Source organism: Oculina patagonica, chromosome 5 (genome assembly GCF_052425735.1).
Source record: "Oculina patagonica isolate OP01 chromosome 5, crgOcupat, whole genome shotgun sequence".
Classification (NCBI taxonomy): Eukaryota; Metazoa; Cnidaria; class Anthozoa; order Scleractinia; family Oculinidae; genus Oculina; species Oculina patagonica.
In genome coordinates, this window is record NC_135762.1 from 27,433,082 (window position 1) to 27,452,702 (window position 19,621).

The following is a 19,621-nucleotide window of genomic DNA, read 5'->3' on the forward strand; positions in this document are numbered from 1 at the left end:
CAACTGGTCAGTTTCAAAAGAACTGCAAAAAAGAATAATAAAATTGGTTTGAAAATACATTTCTACAGCATTCCATTTTGAATTAATTCTGTCTATTTTCTTTACTTGTGTAAGATGGTTTCAGTGTTGTGGTACTATCTTAATGTTAAATGTTCTCAGAATACATAATTATTTGAGCCAAATTGCGTTGTTGTACTAATGGCGCGTGATTTCTTTCTTTCTTGTGTTGTTTCATCTGCGTCTGTTTTGTTAGCTTGTTCTTGTTGCTCCGACACTACCTCAAGAAATTCCGGTACTCTGGTGTTCTTCTTGTCAATGAAATCTTTGAAGGCTTTTGCTCCGTGCATAGTAGAGAGAACATTATCCTGTGGTCAAAGCAAGGCAAACTATTGTTAGTGGTGTTGTTATACATGTAAATCGACAAGGTGTACAGTGGCTTTGTTGGCAAAACACCATATGCTTAACGACCATCAAATAGATTTGGAGAGCGTCAAAATTGTTGACAGGTCAACAGGTCAACGACTAATTCTTGAAGCTTGGCATTCTGTACGAGATAGAAACGCTATAAACGAACACATAGCGCTACCAAACGTTTACAATAGCATTAAGAATTTATAGACTCATTAAGAATGCTCTAGTTTTCACACATTCGTTACATATTTTGAAGAAGGCAACAGTGGTGGCCGAAACGTCCAAAAACAATATTTTTAGCCAGTGTCAACTTTTTTCATTCGTAATTTTTAACATGCCTGGCTACAACCCGAACATTTTTAAAGTGTACAGGGTTCTAACCCTTTTACCGAACAATTTTCCAGGACTTTTCAAGAACTCAAATTGATTTTTCCAGGACTCTAAAATTCACACTAACCCTTACACTCCCAATATCTCAAAATTATTTTCTCCTTACTGTCTGCAATACATTTCTTATAATGTTAGTTCTGAGAATTCAGTTGTTACTTGAGTTTAACAGATTTTCAGAATTTTTCCAGGTTTTTCAGGACCTCTACGGACCCTGGGTAAATGCTAACTGTGATTTAAAAGGAACTCAAAGTTATCGCAAGACAGTGCAACTTACCAGTTTCTGGCTTTTCTTCTTGGAATCAGACAATGTCTTATCTTGCTGTGCTTTAGGATCCTGTAATGGCTCATCGGTCGGCCCTGCTTTCCATGTTCTGGGGCTGAGGTACCATGCACCATACTTAACTTTCACCCAGCTTGGCGTATACTTGGCTTTCGCCTACAAACACAATTATTAATAATGTAATACAGTATTTTTTCTTTAGTCCAGAAACTCCAATTTCTCATATAAAAATGTTATATACAAAAAAAGGGTTCTGATATACTTGGACACATAATTGGGTCACATATTTCATTGTGATTCCTCACAAATCGTGTAGGTGCCTGACTATATAACAGAGTTTGATGTTTTTATACTGATACAGTTTGCAGCAATAAAACAACTTTTTATTTATAAAGCGAGTACTGCAAAGTTCTTGGCCAGATTCTCAATATAATTTTAAATTCAAGACACTGCTTTATACCTTGACCTTGTCAGCTTCTGGTACTTGTCTTGTATCGCTTGGTTTTGGTAGTGGTGACCCTGTGTTCATTCTTAATTCAGGTGGAACATTTGTCAATTCAACAACATGGATAGGTACTGACAATGCAGGCTGCATTCAGAAAAACACAATCATTAGACATGTTTAACTCACAAATACACAAATCAGATGCTTCCTGCGCACTGCAATGACTAGTTATGTTAATATGAATATGTGTATAAACAAAAATGATCATAGGAAATGTTAATCAATAAGGTAAAGTCTGTGTTTGAGCCAAGTGGCCCATACAGCTGGAGCTTATCCCGGTTTCTGTAGCATTAAGTGACTAGGAGTATTGCTACTCCCCCCTGGATGGGATGCTAGTCCATTGTAGGGTTCCTCAGCAGTAAATTTCGCCGGTACCCATTTATACACTTGGGTGGAGAGAGGCACTGTGAGAGTAAAGTGTCTTGCCCAAGAACACAGCGCAGCGCCCTGGCCAGGGCTCTTACCCAGGCCATTCGACTCAGAGTCGATCGTGCTAACCATTAGACAACCACGCCTTATTGTTAAGCAACAAGCAAGGTATTATTCAGTACTGTCTATGCTGAACAATAACTACTGGTACGAACCTTGGTTTCATATCCACTGGCAAATAAGCTCATTACTGTTGATTCCTCAATATTGTTACTTTGCCCACCCTATGTAGGTAAAAACAGAACAGTAAGTTAGGAAAAAGAACTTGTTTATCCGTCTGCTCAATGTGGATATTCTTGAGGAAAAAATGATGTCACTAAAAAAACTTGTAACTTACCAAACCTGCCACCCACTCACAAAACTCCTTTGTTACTTCTTGTATTCTCGCATCCTGGAAATTAAGAGGAACATTAATTTTACATACAAACATATTGAGGGTGAGACAGTGTCTGTCTATCTGTCTGTCTCAGTGTGTGTGTCTGTGTGTGTGAAGGGGGGCTATTTTGAGAATCTTGTTATTACTTCAGCCAAAGGAAGAGACCAATATCATTAAAACAATTCATAACCTACGCAATATTGGACAAGTTTAACAGATCAGGTCTGTCCCATTCTAGCTAATCATTAGTGCTACTGATGATGGTTTCTTGTACACAGCATGGAACAACTACTGTAGATCTACACATAACTCATTGTTAAGTAGGCTGCCCCAACCCTATTAACAGGGTTGCCCTAGAAATCTAAAAAAAAGACTGTATACTACAGATACATGTACATGTATGTAGAAATGATTTAAGCTGGCTAATGACACTTTGGATTGCAGTGTCAGTGCTTACCGAGGTTGGAGACTCTGCTTTTCGTCGACTGGCTCGCTTGCTTTCTTCTTTCTGTACCTCTTCTTGTTTAGGAAGCCATTTGTATGTGAGTTTAGTCTGGTCTTTATAGGATTCTGAATTGCTGTCAACAAATCAAACAAAAACATTTTAATTTCAAGATCTGAAGCAAAGGGTACTGTGCAACTTATTACATGCCTGAAAAATAAGAGTACTGTGATTCACACAACATCTAAAAAGTTGGTGTTCACAAGGAGACAAGCCCTGGGGAGGTGATGTAGATCAGACAAGTCCCTAAGCTTGTAGTGGAGGGGGACAGGGGGGTCTGAACCTCCCACCTCTTGTGCCTTTTACTCCCATTTCACGTCTTTTTTTACTCCCACCTCCCATCCCTTTCTGTAGCAGTTCTCTCCTCCTTGTCCCATAGCTATTGAGAAATATAACAGTTTTAATGTTGCAAAATTTTACTCGTTTTCTCCCAGTTCCCACCACCTAAGAATCTCCCTTCCTGCCCTCCCTTCTCCCAGGATCCCACCCCCTGTTCCCCTCGTACATGCATATGAGGATAAGGTTATGTCCGATGGCTGAGACTTGTCTGTTCATGAACACAACCCACTGGATCAAAATATGACAAAGATTTCATCAAAGTGATTAAATATGTTTAGCAGTGAAATTTGAAAAATAACTTTATTGTATCATGCAAGAGCAGTCTCTCTCAATAGTTACAACACCTCACCTGAGTTTTCCTGAATCGCCACTTTTGACAGACTACAAAAAGGCAAAAAACAAAAATCATTATTAATGATTGCCAGAGATCACCCTTGTGAAAACAGTCCTGACCAATATTTTAGTTTTTTTATGTTAATGGTTAAGACCTGTCAGAGACAAGAGCGGAGAGTTGCTCACTGACCAAGAAGAACAGCGAAAAAGGTGGGCAGATCATTTCAAAGAACTACTCAATAGACCGCCGCCAAGCGAGCTGCCTGACATACAACCAGCCAACACACCTTTGCAGGTCAGCGAGAGTAAGCCAAGTGAAGCAGAGATCAAGAGAGCCATCAGACAACTGAAGAATGGAAAAGCAGCTGGTCCCGATGGCATACCATCAGAAGCCATCAAGGCAGATCTAAACACCTCGACCAAAATGCTGTATGAACTGTTTGGCAAGATCTGGGAAACGAACAAGATACCAGATGATTGGAAAGAAGGCTACCTAATCAAACTTCCAAAGAAGGGAGATCTGAAGGAATGTAAGAACTGGAGAGGAATCATGCTGCTGTCAACGGCCGGAAAAGTACTGAATAGGATAATTCTGGAGAGGTTGAAAGTAGAGGTGGACAAACGGTTGAGAGAAGAACAGGCTGGGTTCAGGAAAGATAGGTCATGCACAGATCAAATTGCTACCCTGAGGATCATCTTGGAACAGTCTTTAGAGTGGAACTCTCCTGTTTATGCGACCTTTGTGGACTATGAGAAGGCATTCGATAGCGTTGATAGGGAAGTGTTGTGGAAGCTGCTATGCCACTATGGCATCCCAGAGAAATACATCACTCTTATACAGAAGACCTATGAGAAGTGCACCTGTAGAGTCATCCACAACGGAGTTCTTTCAGAACTGTTTGATATGCTCACTGGAGTGCGCCAGGGTTGCTTGCTGTCGCCCTTCTTGTTCCTGCTTGTCATCGACTGGATAATGCGGAGGACGACAGAAAAACATCAGGATTGCATACAGTGGACACTCACGACCCGGTTAGAAGATCTTGACTTCGCCGACGACATTGCCCTTCTTTCACATAACCACAGGAGCATGCAATCCAAGCTAACAAGACTGGCAAAGATCTCAATGCAGACGGGCCTTAGGATCAGCAAATCCAAGACGAAGGTGATGAGGGTTAACACCAAGAATGCAGATAGGATAGAACTAGATGAGGATGAAATCGACGAGGTGGAGGACTTTGCGTACCTTGGAAGTAACATCAGCAAGGACGGTGGATCTGATCAGGACATACGAGTGAGGATCGGAAAGGCAAGAACTGCATTCACCATCTTGACACCTGTTTGGAGATCAAAAGTGATTTCCAGAAAGACCAAACTACGGTTATTTAATACCAACGTAAAGTCAGTCCTCCTTTACGGCTCCGAAACGTGGAGAGTAACAAAAGCGAACTCCGCCAAACTGCAGACCTTAACAGCAGTATTATCTTTAAAACTTTTTTAGAAGTCATATTATTGTGTTGACAGTCTATTGACAATATAGCATTAACAGTGCTTTGATAGCAACTTTTTACCTGAGCTTCGTCCTGAACATTTGTTTGTTTCTCTTCCTCAATATCCTCATCACTTTCCTGGAAAAGGAAAAAAAAAATTTAATATAATTTATATGTAGAAAGCAGGAGAAATTGAAGGTTTATTAGTAAAATTAAGTTGGGGTAGTAATGTTATTTTTTTGCCATACATGTACACGTTTTTCATGACAATGTTATTATATTAAATTCCACTTGTACCTGCAATCCATCATCTTCAGTTTCACTGTCAATATTCATCTCTGGGTCAAGAATCTCCACAACATCCTCAAATACCTTGATCATGAAATGCAATAAAAAATACATTTAGTTAAAATAGAATTTAGTCCTAGAATTTAGTCCTCTCCCAATACAGTTGCTAACAATTGTATTTGTAGGCAAGGGTCCTGTGTGACCTAATTACAAACAAACTTACATCAGGGGGTAGAGATTCCTCCAAGTGAGGAAAGAGAGCCAAAGGGTGCTGTATCAAGTTGAACTCTATGTCTTCCACACGACCTCGTCTCTGTTGTTGAAGAGGCAGTGACCTGTTAAAGGGAAATATACACTCAGTTTTAATTAATCTCTCTACAATGCCCGCACCCCCTGGGACAGAATTAACTGGCCATTGTACATTGTGTTTCTCCTTTTCCTCAACAGGGTACAACTAGGTTCCCCTCCTAGCATTTTATTAGGTTGCTCCAAGTACTTGCTCATATTATACATACATGTACATTTATGGCTGGTTTTCACTGGTGCCAGGGACAGTGATCTAGTGATAATCAAGCCATGGAGTAGTACAGAGTTTCTGATTCTCACTCGCGGCTTATAACTCTATCACTTGTGATCAGTGAAAACTAGATTGTCAGAGTCACAAGCAGAAAGCAAGTATGTGTACTTGGAGGGTCTGAGAACTAGCATCGTAATTTGTTTGTTCTTCTGCTTCTGCTTGCAACTCTGACAATCTAGTTGTCACTGGATCATTAATGACTGAGTCATTAGCAGAATCAGAAGAAACTTGAAATGTTCTGATTCTTCCAACTCTGATTCTGCTGAGCTTATCGATCGCTCCACTTATGACTCTGATTATCAATTTTATCAATGACTCTAACTCTCAGTCTGTCGCAAGTGGAAACCAGCCTTTAGATAATAATTATGTCTGACTGGAGATTCGCAAGAGTCTTCTCAGTGAGACAGTTAACAGAGAGAACACAATCATTGTTCATGCTTGAAGCCAGACCTCTTCATCCAGCAAACAATACACTAGCTTTCAGCACAACACATTTTTATTATCTACAATACTTAATAAACACAGTCTGCCCTCACCTTGAAAAACACGCTTCATCCTTTGTAAACCTACTTTTATGTTTGGCGGGAGCATTGAGACTTTCATCAGACCCAGTAATGTTTGGTCCTAAGCCAGTATCGGTCTGAAAAGGAGGCAGGGAAAAATGAATAAAATGACAACAACAAATGGGTTGTCTGGTATCTTATATACCAGAGACTGTTTTTTTTTTTTAAATCAGCATCTCATTTCATTCAGTAGTCATTGATGCCAGGGACTCGGAATACTCAAATGCTCTACCACTAGGCCACAATATGAGCCTAGTGACCCATCAGGCTAGCATTTTTAGCCAGGTACTGGGAGAGATAAGTGTCTTGACCAAGAACACAATACAGTGACCTCAGTTAGGATCGACCTGGACCCCTTAGTAATAGTACAGCTTAATTAGAAGAACACAACTCAGCACTTATGCGACATATTAACCAGGCCCAGTATTTATGCACCTCTCACCTTTTTGACATAATTGTAATTTGCTTCAGGGGGAAGCCCATCTCTGAAGTCATCACTTCCTTTCTCCAAAAATGTCCATGATGAACCTATTAATGTTTCTGAATTGCCTCTGAGCTTTCTTGGCTTTATATACTTTGTCTCCAACCTTTCTTTATACCTGTGTAATGCAGTGACAGATGTTATGAGTAAAAACTAACACTACAGAGAATCCATGGTTCGACATGGTCCTTCAGATTACTCGCGATCGCTCGAGCATACTTCCAAAACAGCTGAGCACAAGCGAGCAGAAGCGACTCGCGAATAAAGTCATCCAGCTGAAAGCAATCAGCATTCTCCAAATAATTTTATTTTTCAGAAACAGAAGGGGCTGAAAATTCTCTAAATAAAGCGTCTATTGCGTGTCCGGACCACATAAATGGAGTACAATCATTCCTCGAGATGTTTCGAATAAAATCTCTCCAAAGTGAATTGATCTCACTACATGAAATCAAGAGCGCTTGACCGTCAAAGATTTCACCGCAGCTGACTTTTTCTTTCAATAAATAAAGCCTGATATGTTTATGAGTTGATTCTGACAATAGAGAAGCTTACATACCATGGTTTCAGTCTCTTTTTGCCGTCTGTTTTGGTCTGGACAAGAAGAAGGTCATACTTGTTCGCCATATTGGAAAAGCTTCGGAGGGAACCCGTTTCCTTGGTAACCAGACAGGACAGACAATCACACCCAGTCCCCCTCGTATCTCGTTGGAAGACTCAACTTTTACAAGCGACATTTTCTTGTTTTATTTAAAGTTATAAAAAGTAATTCGTTGAAAACACGGCAATGGTGCGTTATGTGGTAGTTTTGCTCGTTCTATTTTACTAGCTCGATAATACGTTAATTTTGCAAGCCATACCTCCAGTGGATCAGTTTGCCGCGCGGTCAAATACGCTGTTATAGATAATATGAAAAAAAAATTGTTACCTAAATTATATAGAAGAAATATCTGAATTATAAACCGCTATTGACGCAAAAATTTAAACGAATTTCTCTACCGGCACGCTGTCAACGGAGATCCCTAAGTGTAACAAAAGAGCTTGAAGAATTCTAACCAAATAAAATTAAAGAAAGTGTTGAAGGCCCGGCCTCAATTCATGAAACTTTAGCTTGTGTATTTTTAGTGACCTTTCACAGTGTTTCCTCCCAATTTCACAGGAAGGATCAGTTGTCCAAAAATTGAACAAACTGAGAAGAGACAAAGCAAAGATGTCGGAAAAAATTAAGTTCCAGTTAAATAATTGGAAGATTTTACTTATATAATGAGATATTACAGAGTGTTTTATTGTCGATAGCTTGGTTTGTAAGGGTTCAACGGCTCCCACAATAGCGATGCATTAATCTAACTGCGAAAAACAAAATTGAAAGCGTATGAAGTCAGCGACTAAGATAAATTTATTAAACGTCAAGAAAACAGTGGAAGCATGTTTAAGCTCATTCTTTGCAGAAGGAGAAAAAATATTTACATAATCTCTGACATAACCGGATATTTAAATCATTCACGTCAAGGAAAAAAAATGGAATTCTCCTCGAGGGTTCCTTGGATATATGCATGAAGCGGCAAAAAATTAATTTTTCTTTATCTGCTTTTATCTGTGGAAATAATATTTTTTGTTAAAATTAAGTGAAAAATTAATCAGCGATAAAACGGTTAACAAATGGCGAAGAGAACACTAATCCTTTCATTTTTTTTGCATATACTATAACAGGGAAATGAATAAATTGCGCGCCATCGGGTAGAATGTAGAAGAAACCCGTCGTAAATCATCTTGTCATTTCATCTGATTTAGAATGCACGTACGAAAACTCAATCCCATGCGATAAAATCGCTGTATTTACCATTAAGTGTTTTCCTCATTATTCACTGGCAACCAGTAGAGAAAATTTTCTTTCGTCACCAATATCAAAAACACGTCAAGTGGCTTAAAACCTTTCAGGTCAGCAATAGTTCTTAAACTCAGCCAATTTAGGATGTGCTTGAGTATATATAGATTTAAAAGCCACCGGAAATTATAACTCTTAACTGAATCTTAAAAACCATTTTTCTCTATCTGCAAAAATATATTACTGTTTTGTTTTTTTCAAGCATATTCTGGGTTTGTCCATGTAGCATGATGTAGGGTGAGACCTAAAAACTTATTTTCCCGAAAAAAAAAGAAAAAAAAAAAACAGACGAGACAAAACAAGTTTTGCTTGTTTACAAATTATTTTCCGTGCTGTTCGTGGAGAGCGTGCAAATGTATGCACTGCAATGGGTTCTCCACCTGTTCTCTTTATTTACACTTCACGCGAGTGCCCGAAAGCCATTAATTGAAACTGTCAAAGTAAATGGCCCTATAGCAAATGGAATATTCATTTATCTCTAATCTTGTCCTCTGTTTGCGTTGGAGACAAACTTTCACCAAACTTTGATCATCGTGCGAGCAGGGCAATTAGCATTTTGGAAAATCTCACTGTATTCTCAAGCAGCTGAATAAAGAAAAAGTCGTTTGCTCGTGAGCTTAGAGTCTTAGCCAATTTACCTCTAGATAAAATTGATGATAGTCAAATTTATTCTCTTGCGTTTACTAGGTGGGCAGAGCTTTTCATTTACGACCATAAACTAACGATCACGAGTCAAGCTATATGCCTTGAAAATAAACCTTTCAGTGACGAAATTGAATTAAAAAGTTCCGCTCTTTTAATTATATGCTTAAAAGCGACCACCAAATTGTCAACTTTGAGAATAAGTGGACGCACGTCAATCACTCATCGCTTTCAATTAAGCACGCATAAAAAGGGTTTCTGTTTCAGAACGCTAAATCGGATTAATATCACGAGAGCTTATAGTTGATGTTCTGCACATTGCACATCGTTTGTGTTCTGCGCCAGGGGCTACGACGATCAAGTTGTTTTGGTTGAAGTTGATATTTTTGCAATAGTTTTGGTTTGGGGTCACAGATTTCAGCATGCAGAATCGCAACACTCTATTGAGAGTGTTTTCAAGCATCATTGTTTTTGCAGTGAGTCTTACGGCAGGTCAACCTAATCAGTACAACTGCCCAGGCTGCATCGGATGCTCTCCTGAACATCGAAGATTGAATGGCACTTTGATGGTGTTAGTCAACGCACTCTGCAAATTTCGAAGCGGTGTCAAATTTACTACGATCCCACAGTCGCTGCCATCAGAGCTTGGCACCTTAATGCTCACTTCCCACAGCATCCATGAATTAAAAGCAACGTCTTTGCAAAAATACCCCTACTTATATCGTCTATATTTAGACAAAAACGCCCTGCACACGATAGAAAATGGATCTTTCTATCGACAACAGTTTCTCAATCAACTGGATCTTTCGGAAAACAAGCTTGGAAATATTAGCGCTGGTACGTTTCAAGGATTGAAGAATTTGGAGTTTCTTCAACTGGATCATAATGAACTTGAGACGATTTCTCAAGGCACGTTCAGTTCTGTGCCTGCCATCAAGTATCTTGACCTTCGAGCAAACAAAATAAGCTTCCTTGAGGAAGGAGCATTTGACAGATTGGATCACTTGGAAACTCTGCTATTAAGTTTCAATAAACTGCGTGCAATTAACAACGGCGTTTTTGGGAACTTGATGTCTCTGAGGCAAGTACAGCTTGCTTCGAATCAGATACAGATGATCGGTGCGAATGCATTTGATTGCGCTCCGCTTATTGAAAATCTAGTGCTCAAAGAAAATAAACTGGAAAGAATGCCCAAAGAAGCCATTGGGCAGCTTAGGTTTTTAGATCTTTTTGATATTAGTAGAAATCCCGTGGAATTTATAGAATATGATGCTTTGATTGGGTTAGAAAGCGTAACAACAATTAATTTAAGTGACTGCAACATCTCTTCGATTCAAAATGGCTCGTTCGATGACCTCACAAATATTGCTACAGTTCACATGTTTAATAATCCCTTGAAATGCGACTGCTACTTAAGTTGGCTTCCAAGATGGTTGTCAAGAAAACCACAAGTAACATTTCATGGCGCCGTTTGTCGAGATCCAAGTGACATTTTTGGAAACAACCTGACCGCAGCCAATTTGTCCTCATTTGTCTGTTCTTGTGCAACATGCAAAAGAGATGCCGCGTGCAGCCTGGTACCAACCAACTGTTCTTGCTCCGAGAACTGGGCGGGGCCATCTTGCAGTGAGACCTGCCAATCAAAAGACGACTCCTTAAACACGTGCAGAGATTTTGGCGGGAAGTGCTACTGTGAGAGAAACGCAACTCTCCCACAAAGGGTTTTTAACTGTTCTTTTAACATAACTTCAGAAAAATGCAGCGAGTACGGCGAAATAAAGAAATTCGGATCTCATTTAGAGTGTGTGTGCAAAAAGGGATTTGATGGAAATGGGACCAACTGCGTTGACATCGATGAGTGTCAAACAGGGACAGCAGTGTGTTCAATGCACGCAGACTGTGTCAACACCCCGGGTTCATATGACTGTAGGTGTCATGAAGGATTCGAGGAAGAGATTCCACCTACCATACCCGAGCTGATGTGTAAGGACATTGACGAATGTACGGAAAGAAAACCATGTCATGCGCATGCCGAGTGTCACAATAATCCAGGTAGGGAGGGTCTGGGATTGAGTTAATTAAAATTTTTGTTTCTCGAAGATATTAGCCTTTTTCAGGCTACTCTACAATTCGAGTTTAAATAAAGTTCATGTTATGTTATGTTATAGTGCTTGACTGGCCGGACTAACTGACTAACTGACTGACTGTAGGGAACAGGCCAACTGACTGTTCAACCTACTGACGGAATTTCTAATTGTGACTGTTTCGAGACTGTCTGACTGACTGACTGGCTGGCTGGCCTACTGTCTAACTGACGGACCGACTGACGGTTTGACTAACTGACTGTGCCTGTCTGACTGACTGCCTGACTAACTGACTGGACTGTCTGACTGATTATATTAATTAGAAAACTGACTTGCTGGCTGACTGACTGACGTATATAATAGCTTACTGTAAGCAAGTGACGACTGACTGTGTTAATGAATGGTTAAGTCAATCACTGAATGGGTAAGTGATACGATTGACCGGCTGACTGACTGACTGTATGGAGGATAGATGGATGAATGAATTGATGAATGACGGAGTGACTTACCCGCTGTGTTAAGGAATGAGGAAGCGAGCTAGTGACCGTAAATGGTGACTGACTGACTGACACTGACTGACTGACTGACTGACTGACTGACTGACTGACTGACCAACTGACCAACTGACGGACTGACTGACTGACCAACTAACTGACCAACTGACGGACTGACTGACTGAACAACTAACTGACTAATAACTGACTGACTGACTAACTGACTGACCAACTGACTGACTGACTAACTAACTGACTAACGAACTGGCTGACTGATTAATCGACTGATTGACTGACTGACTGACTGACTGACTGACTGACCGACTAACTGACTGACTGACTGACTGACCAACTAACTGACCAACTAACGGACTGACTAAGCGACTGTACTGACTGACTGACTGACCGACCAACTAACTGACTGACTGGCTGATGACTCCCTTTCTTAGTACTTACTGTTGACTTTGTATGCAAACTGAGGAGGGTACCCCTGAGGAACAGACCATTTTATAGTAAATTCTGCCACGAAAATGCTCCAATGGCATGAATTACACTGAGTGTTTGTGTGTCAAATCAGTTCCGTCTCGTTGAGTTCACAGGCCGAGCGTTGCACAGAAATCAAAGTTTGACAACATAATCTGACAGCATATTCTCATTCAAAACATCTAGATTATTTCTTCAATTTTATAAAACGCAGGATATATTAAAGCAATAAGTAGAACGAAGCGGTAAGATCTTTATCTATGAAACTGATTCTATTTTTCAACATGGGTTTTGTGAACTTTGTTATAATATTGTAATCCACTGCACACTCGCCATTCTCATTTACTAACAACTGACTAATTGCTTTGTCTTATTTTTCGATTAACTTGCTAGAAAATCAAACCTTATTGTTTTTTTGGCTTTCTTAGGCTTAGTCGTTTTTCTCAACTTCTTAAAATCCTTTTCAAAATCACCTCTCAAAATCAGCTTTCGTTTATCAGTCCCCTCAGGACTCGATTTATCAATATGCCTCTTATTAATATCAGTAGAAATTTCTCGTCTTGTCGTAAAGAGGGTGCCGCTTAAAGCTCCCTGTATTTTAATATCCTCTCGACGAAAAAGTCCGCTACAAGGCGATATAATCAATATTATCACATCAACTCAAATGGTTCTTGTTCGGTGCCTTTTGGTAGATTTTTTATGATCAGATAAGGGAAATGCAATATACATTTTTTTACCGGATACGCCACTAGTTAAAGTCGGTTCCTCGATTGCGCAAACATATCCTTCCTTGAAGGTGCAAAATTTTGATCTGCAATTATTTATTTTCATTTAAACGGGTTGTCAACCAGGATATATTGCAGACGCGCGTACTTCTCCACGAAACAAGCAAGTTTTTATATGCTTGCATAATAACTGAAAATGTATTGCCTAAATTTTTTAAAAAAATGAGTATGCATGCTAAAGCTTCAACTGAGGGAAAGTGATATACATCTGACCACTATACTGCATCTTCTAATCAACAAAGTATTGCCGCCAACTAGTTTTTAAAATCAGATAAATTACTTTTCAATGTTTGCCTTTAATTTGCGACTGCAGTTTTATTGCCATTGCGCAAACTGCTAAACTTACTCACGTACATAGCCAAAAAATCCAAAACTTTATTTGATCGGAGAGGGCAGTTATTTACATCTTTTTAAATACCCTGAATCCATTTCGCAATCTTTGGTGTGTGTTTTTTGGGGGCCAAACGCGGGCGAAATCAAAAGCACGATAAATTGAGCAGAATTTAATTTGTACTTTTTGATTAGAAGTGAAAAAGGTCAAGTTCTAATATTTCGTTCGAATCATATAAAACCAACAAATATATTGCTGCCCATGAGTTCTGTATAAAAACCAATTTGTTCCTCCCTTTGTTTTGTATGTACAGTTCCTTTGTTTGACTAGTCCCTTGCATTGACTTGACCAAGCTGTCGCAGTTGTTCCGGGACAAAACGAATATAATAAATTTCCTTTGACGTTTGAGGCGTTTATTTAATGTTTGACGGGTGGTGCAACAAAAACTTGCGGCATATAAATGAAAGATTTTTAATCAATAACGCAAAACTTTTCATTTAAAAATTTTTAAGGCTGGCAGTGAATGATGTTATTAGCTTTAATTTCTGGGGGTAATTTCTGGGAAACGGATTGCAAAACTCAAACAATCTTGATTTTCGTTTTTTTTTTGCGAAATTTGAAATTACTATGCGCTAGATCAATTTGTTTGATTGTTACCCTGGCAGTCCAAATACGTGTCCGGCCGTGTTTGGTTTTGTTTGTGTGAAATTTAACATGGTGTTAACTTTTATAGCCCGAATTTTGGTTTTCGGTCTTTATATGAGTAAAGAAAAGCATTTTGTATGGATAGACTAATTAACTATGTTATAATTATTTTGGCGTATAAACAGACGTGAGACATTGCATCGCTTGTAGAACCATGTCTCGTGAAAAGAACTCAAATGGTTTGTTGTTTGTATTGTCCAATGAGAGATGTCTCGAGCACTTATAAGTTTTGACGTCGACTTGACGACATGACGATGCGCCATGTCACTTAGCAACCACTCTTGCTACAAACTGCGTGCTCAGTAAATTGTCCAAGATAGATGAGGTTTTTTAGCTTGAAGCTAGTAGAACAGATAAGGCGGGGCCCAGGGGGTTGTTTCTCCCATCACCCCGCCTTATTAACAGCGACACCTTAATTACGCGCGCATAGAGTACTGAATGCACCATGGGTGTACTGAGGTTCGACCGTATAACGATATTAAAAGTAAGATTTTTCTCTTGTGTGAAGGTTCATATACTTGTACATGCCGCACTGGCTATGCTGGAGACGGTGTCACGTGCCTTCCTGTCCCGGACCAGCCGACAGATGTCACTGTAACAGTGGTTAATCCCACTGAAGTCTCTGTCACATGGAATATTGCTAATACGTCTATAATAAGAGAAGTTAGAGTGGAGTATAAAGGATTTGGGATACACGGCTCGGAATGGCTGGTTATAAAATTACAACCTCACGAAACGAAGACGTATTTGAAAGACTTGAAACCTGATTCAACTTACTTGGTTCGCGTAGGTAAGTCACGTGCTTCTATCATCATCATCATCATCATCATCATCCTCTTCCTCATCATCATCATCATCATCATCATGTTCATCATCGTCATCATCATCAGTTCTTATTGCGCTATGAGACACATAAGGCGTCTACTTTCTCTCTGCAGCGGGAGCGATCTTGTTCCACCTTTTGGATTTTATTCTTTGACTCGTTATCACCCGTTCGTCTGGTCCATTGCCGTTCTCCCCTCCCTTCGTCGTGTTTCTGTTAAATGTTTAGTCCACATGGAAGTTTGCGTCTAAGCCAGTTGTAATGGTTAAAGTGGGCATTTCTATCGGAATACCAAGTTTCATTTGATATTCAAACCTGTCCAACCGTTTTTTCAGCATATGATGCGGCAAAAAGTATGAGATGATGCTGTACTGATAGCTGTTATGGATGTAGCGAAAGTGTTTTTGCTGTCATTGTTATTTTTCTTGATGATACAGGGCCGTAACTAGCAAGAGGGAAGACGCGGCACTTGCCTCGTCTAGATTTTAACCCAGAATTAAAACCGGCAAAATATGTTCATTTGGGAAAATAATTCCTGGTTGGTTTTTCAAGAAATACGTTATGAAAAATCTTTAAGAAAGAGTTTCAGAGCCACATTGTCTAGTGGGCATGCCCCCAGAACCTCCTAGCAAGATTTTGCCTTGTTTATGCCAAAGGTCTGGTTACGGCCCCGTGCTAATGATGATGAAAATAACGATGATGATGGTGATGATGATGATGATGATAATGACGATTTTGTTTGTTAACAGAGGACGCGTAGTGGTCATAATAATGGCAATGACGATGATAATGATGTTGTTGTTGTTGTTGTTGTTGTTGTTGTTGATGATGATGATGATGATGATGATGACGACGACGACGATGCGATATTCAAAAAAATGACAATTTCTTCGTTTTATTATAGGAGCATTTTCCATTTACAACACAAGCACCTACAGTAAAGAGTCGCCGTTCGAGACCTCCCCAGCCAAGAACCCATCTGCAACGGACAGCACAGCCGGCGATGATACTCAAAATGCCGTTGTTATTGCTGTTGCGCTCGTGGTCAGCATAGTCATGCTGGTGATAATTGGTATCACACTTCATTGCTTGATGAGAAGAAAGAAAAAACGTCAAAAGAGCAGCAATCCTCCATATGTTCCTGGACTCGAGGACTTGATTGAAATGAGGACTCGTACACATAGTGGTGGAGCTGAGTCCAGAGGAAACAGAGATCTGTTGGAGCTAGGTAAAGACGGATTATTTTCTGTATTCATCGTGGAAGTAATATATCAGACACGAGAGGAAGTGTTTTATCGGGATATCCAAACACCGAGAAGAGAGTAGAAAATACGACCCGCAGCGGAGTATTTTTGACGAACTTCGAGTTGTTTGGATAGCCGATGAAACACTGTCTCGAGTGTTTGTGACCCCACGCCCCGATGCGTCCACCCCCGCTCTTCCGTGCGCTGGCGTCCAGCCGCCGCCACCGCGCGCCACGATCGAAAAAACACGAAAAAATAGAGGGCTGTGGACAATCTAGAGTGTTTGATATATCTTCTCAATCGAAACAAAACCTAAGGAGTAAACAGAGAAATAAAATCGTAAAAATCTATGCTAATTAAGACCGAGTATCCAAACCTCCTTCACGGCTGTGATTTTCTTTGTTTTAACTTGATGAATTATTTATGAGTTTGAGAAAGTTAGTTTCCAAGATGAAAGGCTTAGGAAACTTCATCTTATTGGCGACTTATGATTTTTATCTTCACTTTCCCCTCCATGTCCCCCAACACAATGTTGATGTTGATCCATCCGACCCAGGCCCAATATTCCAACATTGCCAGGGAAGGATGGGGGTTGGAAAATTACAAAATGGTTGCATACTTCAAAAGAGTATTTATCACAAGTCTGCAAGGACATACAAAAAAAACATAATTTGAAAGCCCTGACATGAAGTAATGCAATAACACTATTTTTTCTGTTTCCTCTAGGAAGCACGTTGCATTCCTTCACAAGCTGTGCAGTTGATTACACAGATGAATGGGAGATTCCACGTGATCATCTCGAGATTGGTCAGAAAATCGGCGAGGGACAGTTTGGTCTTGTACTGGAGGGTACCCTTATGACAGGTGAGTTAACGTACGACTACCGGACAATTAAGTCTCAATTTACACCTGAACACAAGCTACATTCGGTACATGAAACTAGTGCTGATTCCAATTTCTATTCTCCAATAAAGATTCCACGAGTTTTTGCAGAAACATAACGAGTTATCAGGCACGTCAGTATGTGCTATCAGGATATTCCATGACATATAGCTTGCGTCGCAGACGTAATCTCAAATCAGGTTTTAATTTCATTTACGGCGAGGCTACATGACATACCGACGTCTCCAGAGAAAACGTTGGAACGAAGTCACAGACCATGTTTTTATGACCATCGCTAGTACGAATCCGAGCAAAAAATGTCGATAATGCACATGTAGCCTGCGAGTCAGGCCCTCTTTAGGGGCAGCGTGTGAGCGACGAAACGGCAGTTACGGCTAAGCAACACGTTTTTCGATCGATCGTCACGGTGCTCATTTTAAATTGCCCCGAAAACCAAGACAGTCTGCTTCGCAGGCTAGTGCACATGCGGTTCCACACTGATGTGACACAGCAGCTATAAAAGTGAAGGAGTCTAAATCGCCTGCAATGCGATGATGTTTTTGGCAATGCGCTTTAGCTTGTAATGATGTGACCGGTGTTAATCATGTCTTAAGTACAAAATGAGACACGGTTTCCTAAGATTCTTCAAAGGCTTTCTAGCGAGCTTTGTTTGCTTATTTACATTTCTCAGTTCTGCTGACAATTTTATCTTGACAATTGCAGATGATGGCCCGATCAAGGTCGCAGTGAAAACGATCAAAGAACATGCGGATCGTTTCGATTACAAGGATCTGCTTCAAGAGATGGAGATGATGAAGGAGATTGGTCAGCACCCACATGTCGTCAGCCTGATGGGCACGTGCACAACGCCAGGACCGCTGTACATAGTTACCGAATACGTGTCAGGCGGGAATTTACTCGACTATCTGCGGGCCAGCCGGCCAGATGACGAGACATACGTCAACATCATTTCCACGCTTAGTTCACGTGATTTGCTCAAGATCTCGCTGGACTGTGCGCGAGGAATGAACCACATTGCTGAAAAGAAGTTCGTTCATCGCGATCTTGCTGCTAGAAATATTCTTCTCACGGAAGAGTACGAGGCTAAAGTGGCGGATTTTGGGTTGGCGCGAGATATTTACGGTGACGGGCAGTACGTGAAAACCGGTGGGGGACGAGTCCCTATTAAATGGATGGCCCCGGAGTCTATTCAAGATCAGATCTACACAACCCGATCGGATGTGTGGTCATTTGGGGTCCTCCTATGGGAGATAATTACCATCGGGGGATCCCCCTATCCCTGTGTTCCCGTTAATCTTCTCCTCACGAAACTCTTGTGCGGATATCGTATGTCTAAACCAGCGCACTGCTCGGACGAGCTCTATGACTTGATGAAGTCGTGCTGGCAGTTGGATCCGAAAGAGAGACCGTCGTTCTCCGAAATTTGCTGCACGCTGTCGGAGATGCTGTCAGAATCGGCACGGTCTTACGTAAATATCACTGTTAGCGAGGAGAGAGTGGGGCCTGAGGAAGAGTTTGTCGGTGACGCGCACGAGCAGACAACGTCTGTTTAATAGGTCAATAGTTTTGAATAACATCATTTTAGTCCCCAGACCCTCGCTTAAGGAACGTTGTAAAATAGGGTTGTGCTGGGGACGAGAGAGTGAAATAACATATTATGTGACCCTGAAATGGAGTAACAATTTCGCGCTTTTTTTACAAAACAATTCTCTGTTAACGGTAGACTGGCGATCCAGAGATAAGAGATAGAAAAAAAAACACAGTTTCAGAAAAAGTGTGCATTTCTGCATGGAAGTTACGTAGAAAACACTCGTTGTTTATTAATGCTGTAATTAGTAAAAGTGATTATTACAATGTAATATATGACGCGAATATGCGAAGGCAATGATGTGTAGTAGTGTCATTTTTGTACCATAATATCGAATAGTTATAGAATGTAAATAAATAAATAAACAAACAAACAAAAAAGTCAATATTAAATTATCGATGTTTAGCATGTTTGATACATCAATGTTTAGCATGTTTGATACCCTGCTATATAGAGTGTTGAAATGTTCGGTTATGTGAAAGAACAAAACCGAACTCTGAGGCAAGAAACAAGGAACGCTGGACAAGTGACGCTGAAACAAAGTTAACTCACAATAACGCTGAATCTTTGTTTTCAATGCTTTGCTTGGCTGCCCTGAATCGAGGCAAAAATAGTTGTCGCTTTAAATTAAAGGAGCTATGTCACGGTATTGCGGGAGGCGCGGTGGCCTAATGGTTAGCGCGCTCGACTCCGAGT

At 40.3% G+C, this 19,621-nt stretch overlaps 2 protein-coding genes across 2 annotated transcripts; one reads left to right on the plus strand and one right to left on the minus strand.

Annotated features, from left to right (window-relative positions):
• Positions 1–124: 124 nt before the first annotated feature.
• On the minus strand, positions 125–7,649 carry LOC144654352 (protein FAM47E-like). Its single transcript, XM_078514481.1, has 13 exons — positions 7,518–7,649; positions 6,923–7,079; positions 6,454–6,557; positions 5,564–5,675; positions 5,350–5,424; positions 5,134–5,190; positions 3,582–3,613; positions 2,849–2,969; positions 2,353–2,406; positions 2,171–2,239; positions 1,542–1,670; positions 1,076–1,237; positions 125–365 (listed from the first exon to the last, which is right to left on the minus strand). Exons 1-13 carry the CDS (start codon positions 7,583–7,585, stop codon positions 156–158), a joined length of 1,350 nt encoding a protein of 449 aa, XP_078370607.1. The 5' UTR covers positions 7,586–7,649; the 3' UTR covers positions 125–155.
• A 2,106-nt stretch (positions 7,650–9,755) lies between these two features.
• LOC144653638 (uncharacterized) lies at positions 9,756–19,305 on the plus strand. The gene is made up of 5 exons (XM_078513686.1): positions 9,756–11,537; positions 14,876–15,157; positions 16,095–16,418; positions 17,161–17,298; positions 18,040–19,305. The coding sequence occupies exons 1-5, from the start codon at positions 9,908–9,910 to the stop codon at positions 18,888–18,890; spliced, it is 3,225 nt and encodes a 1,074-aa protein (XP_078369812.1). The 5' UTR covers positions 9,756–9,907; the 3' UTR covers positions 18,891–19,305.
• Positions 19,306–19,621: the final 316 nt, after the last annotated feature.

Coding starts and splice junctions, on each gene's coding strand:
- LOC144654352 (XM_078514481.1), bottom strand. CDS start 7,585: ATGGCGAACAAGTATGACCTTCTTCTTGTCCAGACCAAAACAGACGGC. Junction 3,614..5,133: donor ATGTTCAGGACGAAGCTCAG/GTAAAAAGTTGC, acceptor GCCTTTTTGTAG/TCTGTCAAAAGTGGCGATTC. Junction 1,671..2,170: donor CCAGTGGATATGAAACCAAG/GTTCGTACCAGT, acceptor TTCTGAATGCAG/CCTGCATTGTCAGTACCTAT.
- LOC144653638 (XM_078513686.1), top strand. CDS start 9,908: ATGCAGAATCGCAACACTCTATTGAGAGTGTTTTCAAGCATCATTGTT. Junction 16,419..17,160: donor CAGAGATCTGTTGGAGCTAG/GTAAAGACGGAT, acceptor TGTTTCCTCTAG/GAAGCACGTTGCATTCCTTC. Junction 17,299..18,039: donor GGAGGGTACCCTTATGACAG/GTGAGTTAACGT, acceptor TGACAATTGCAG/ATGATGGCCCGATCAAGGTC.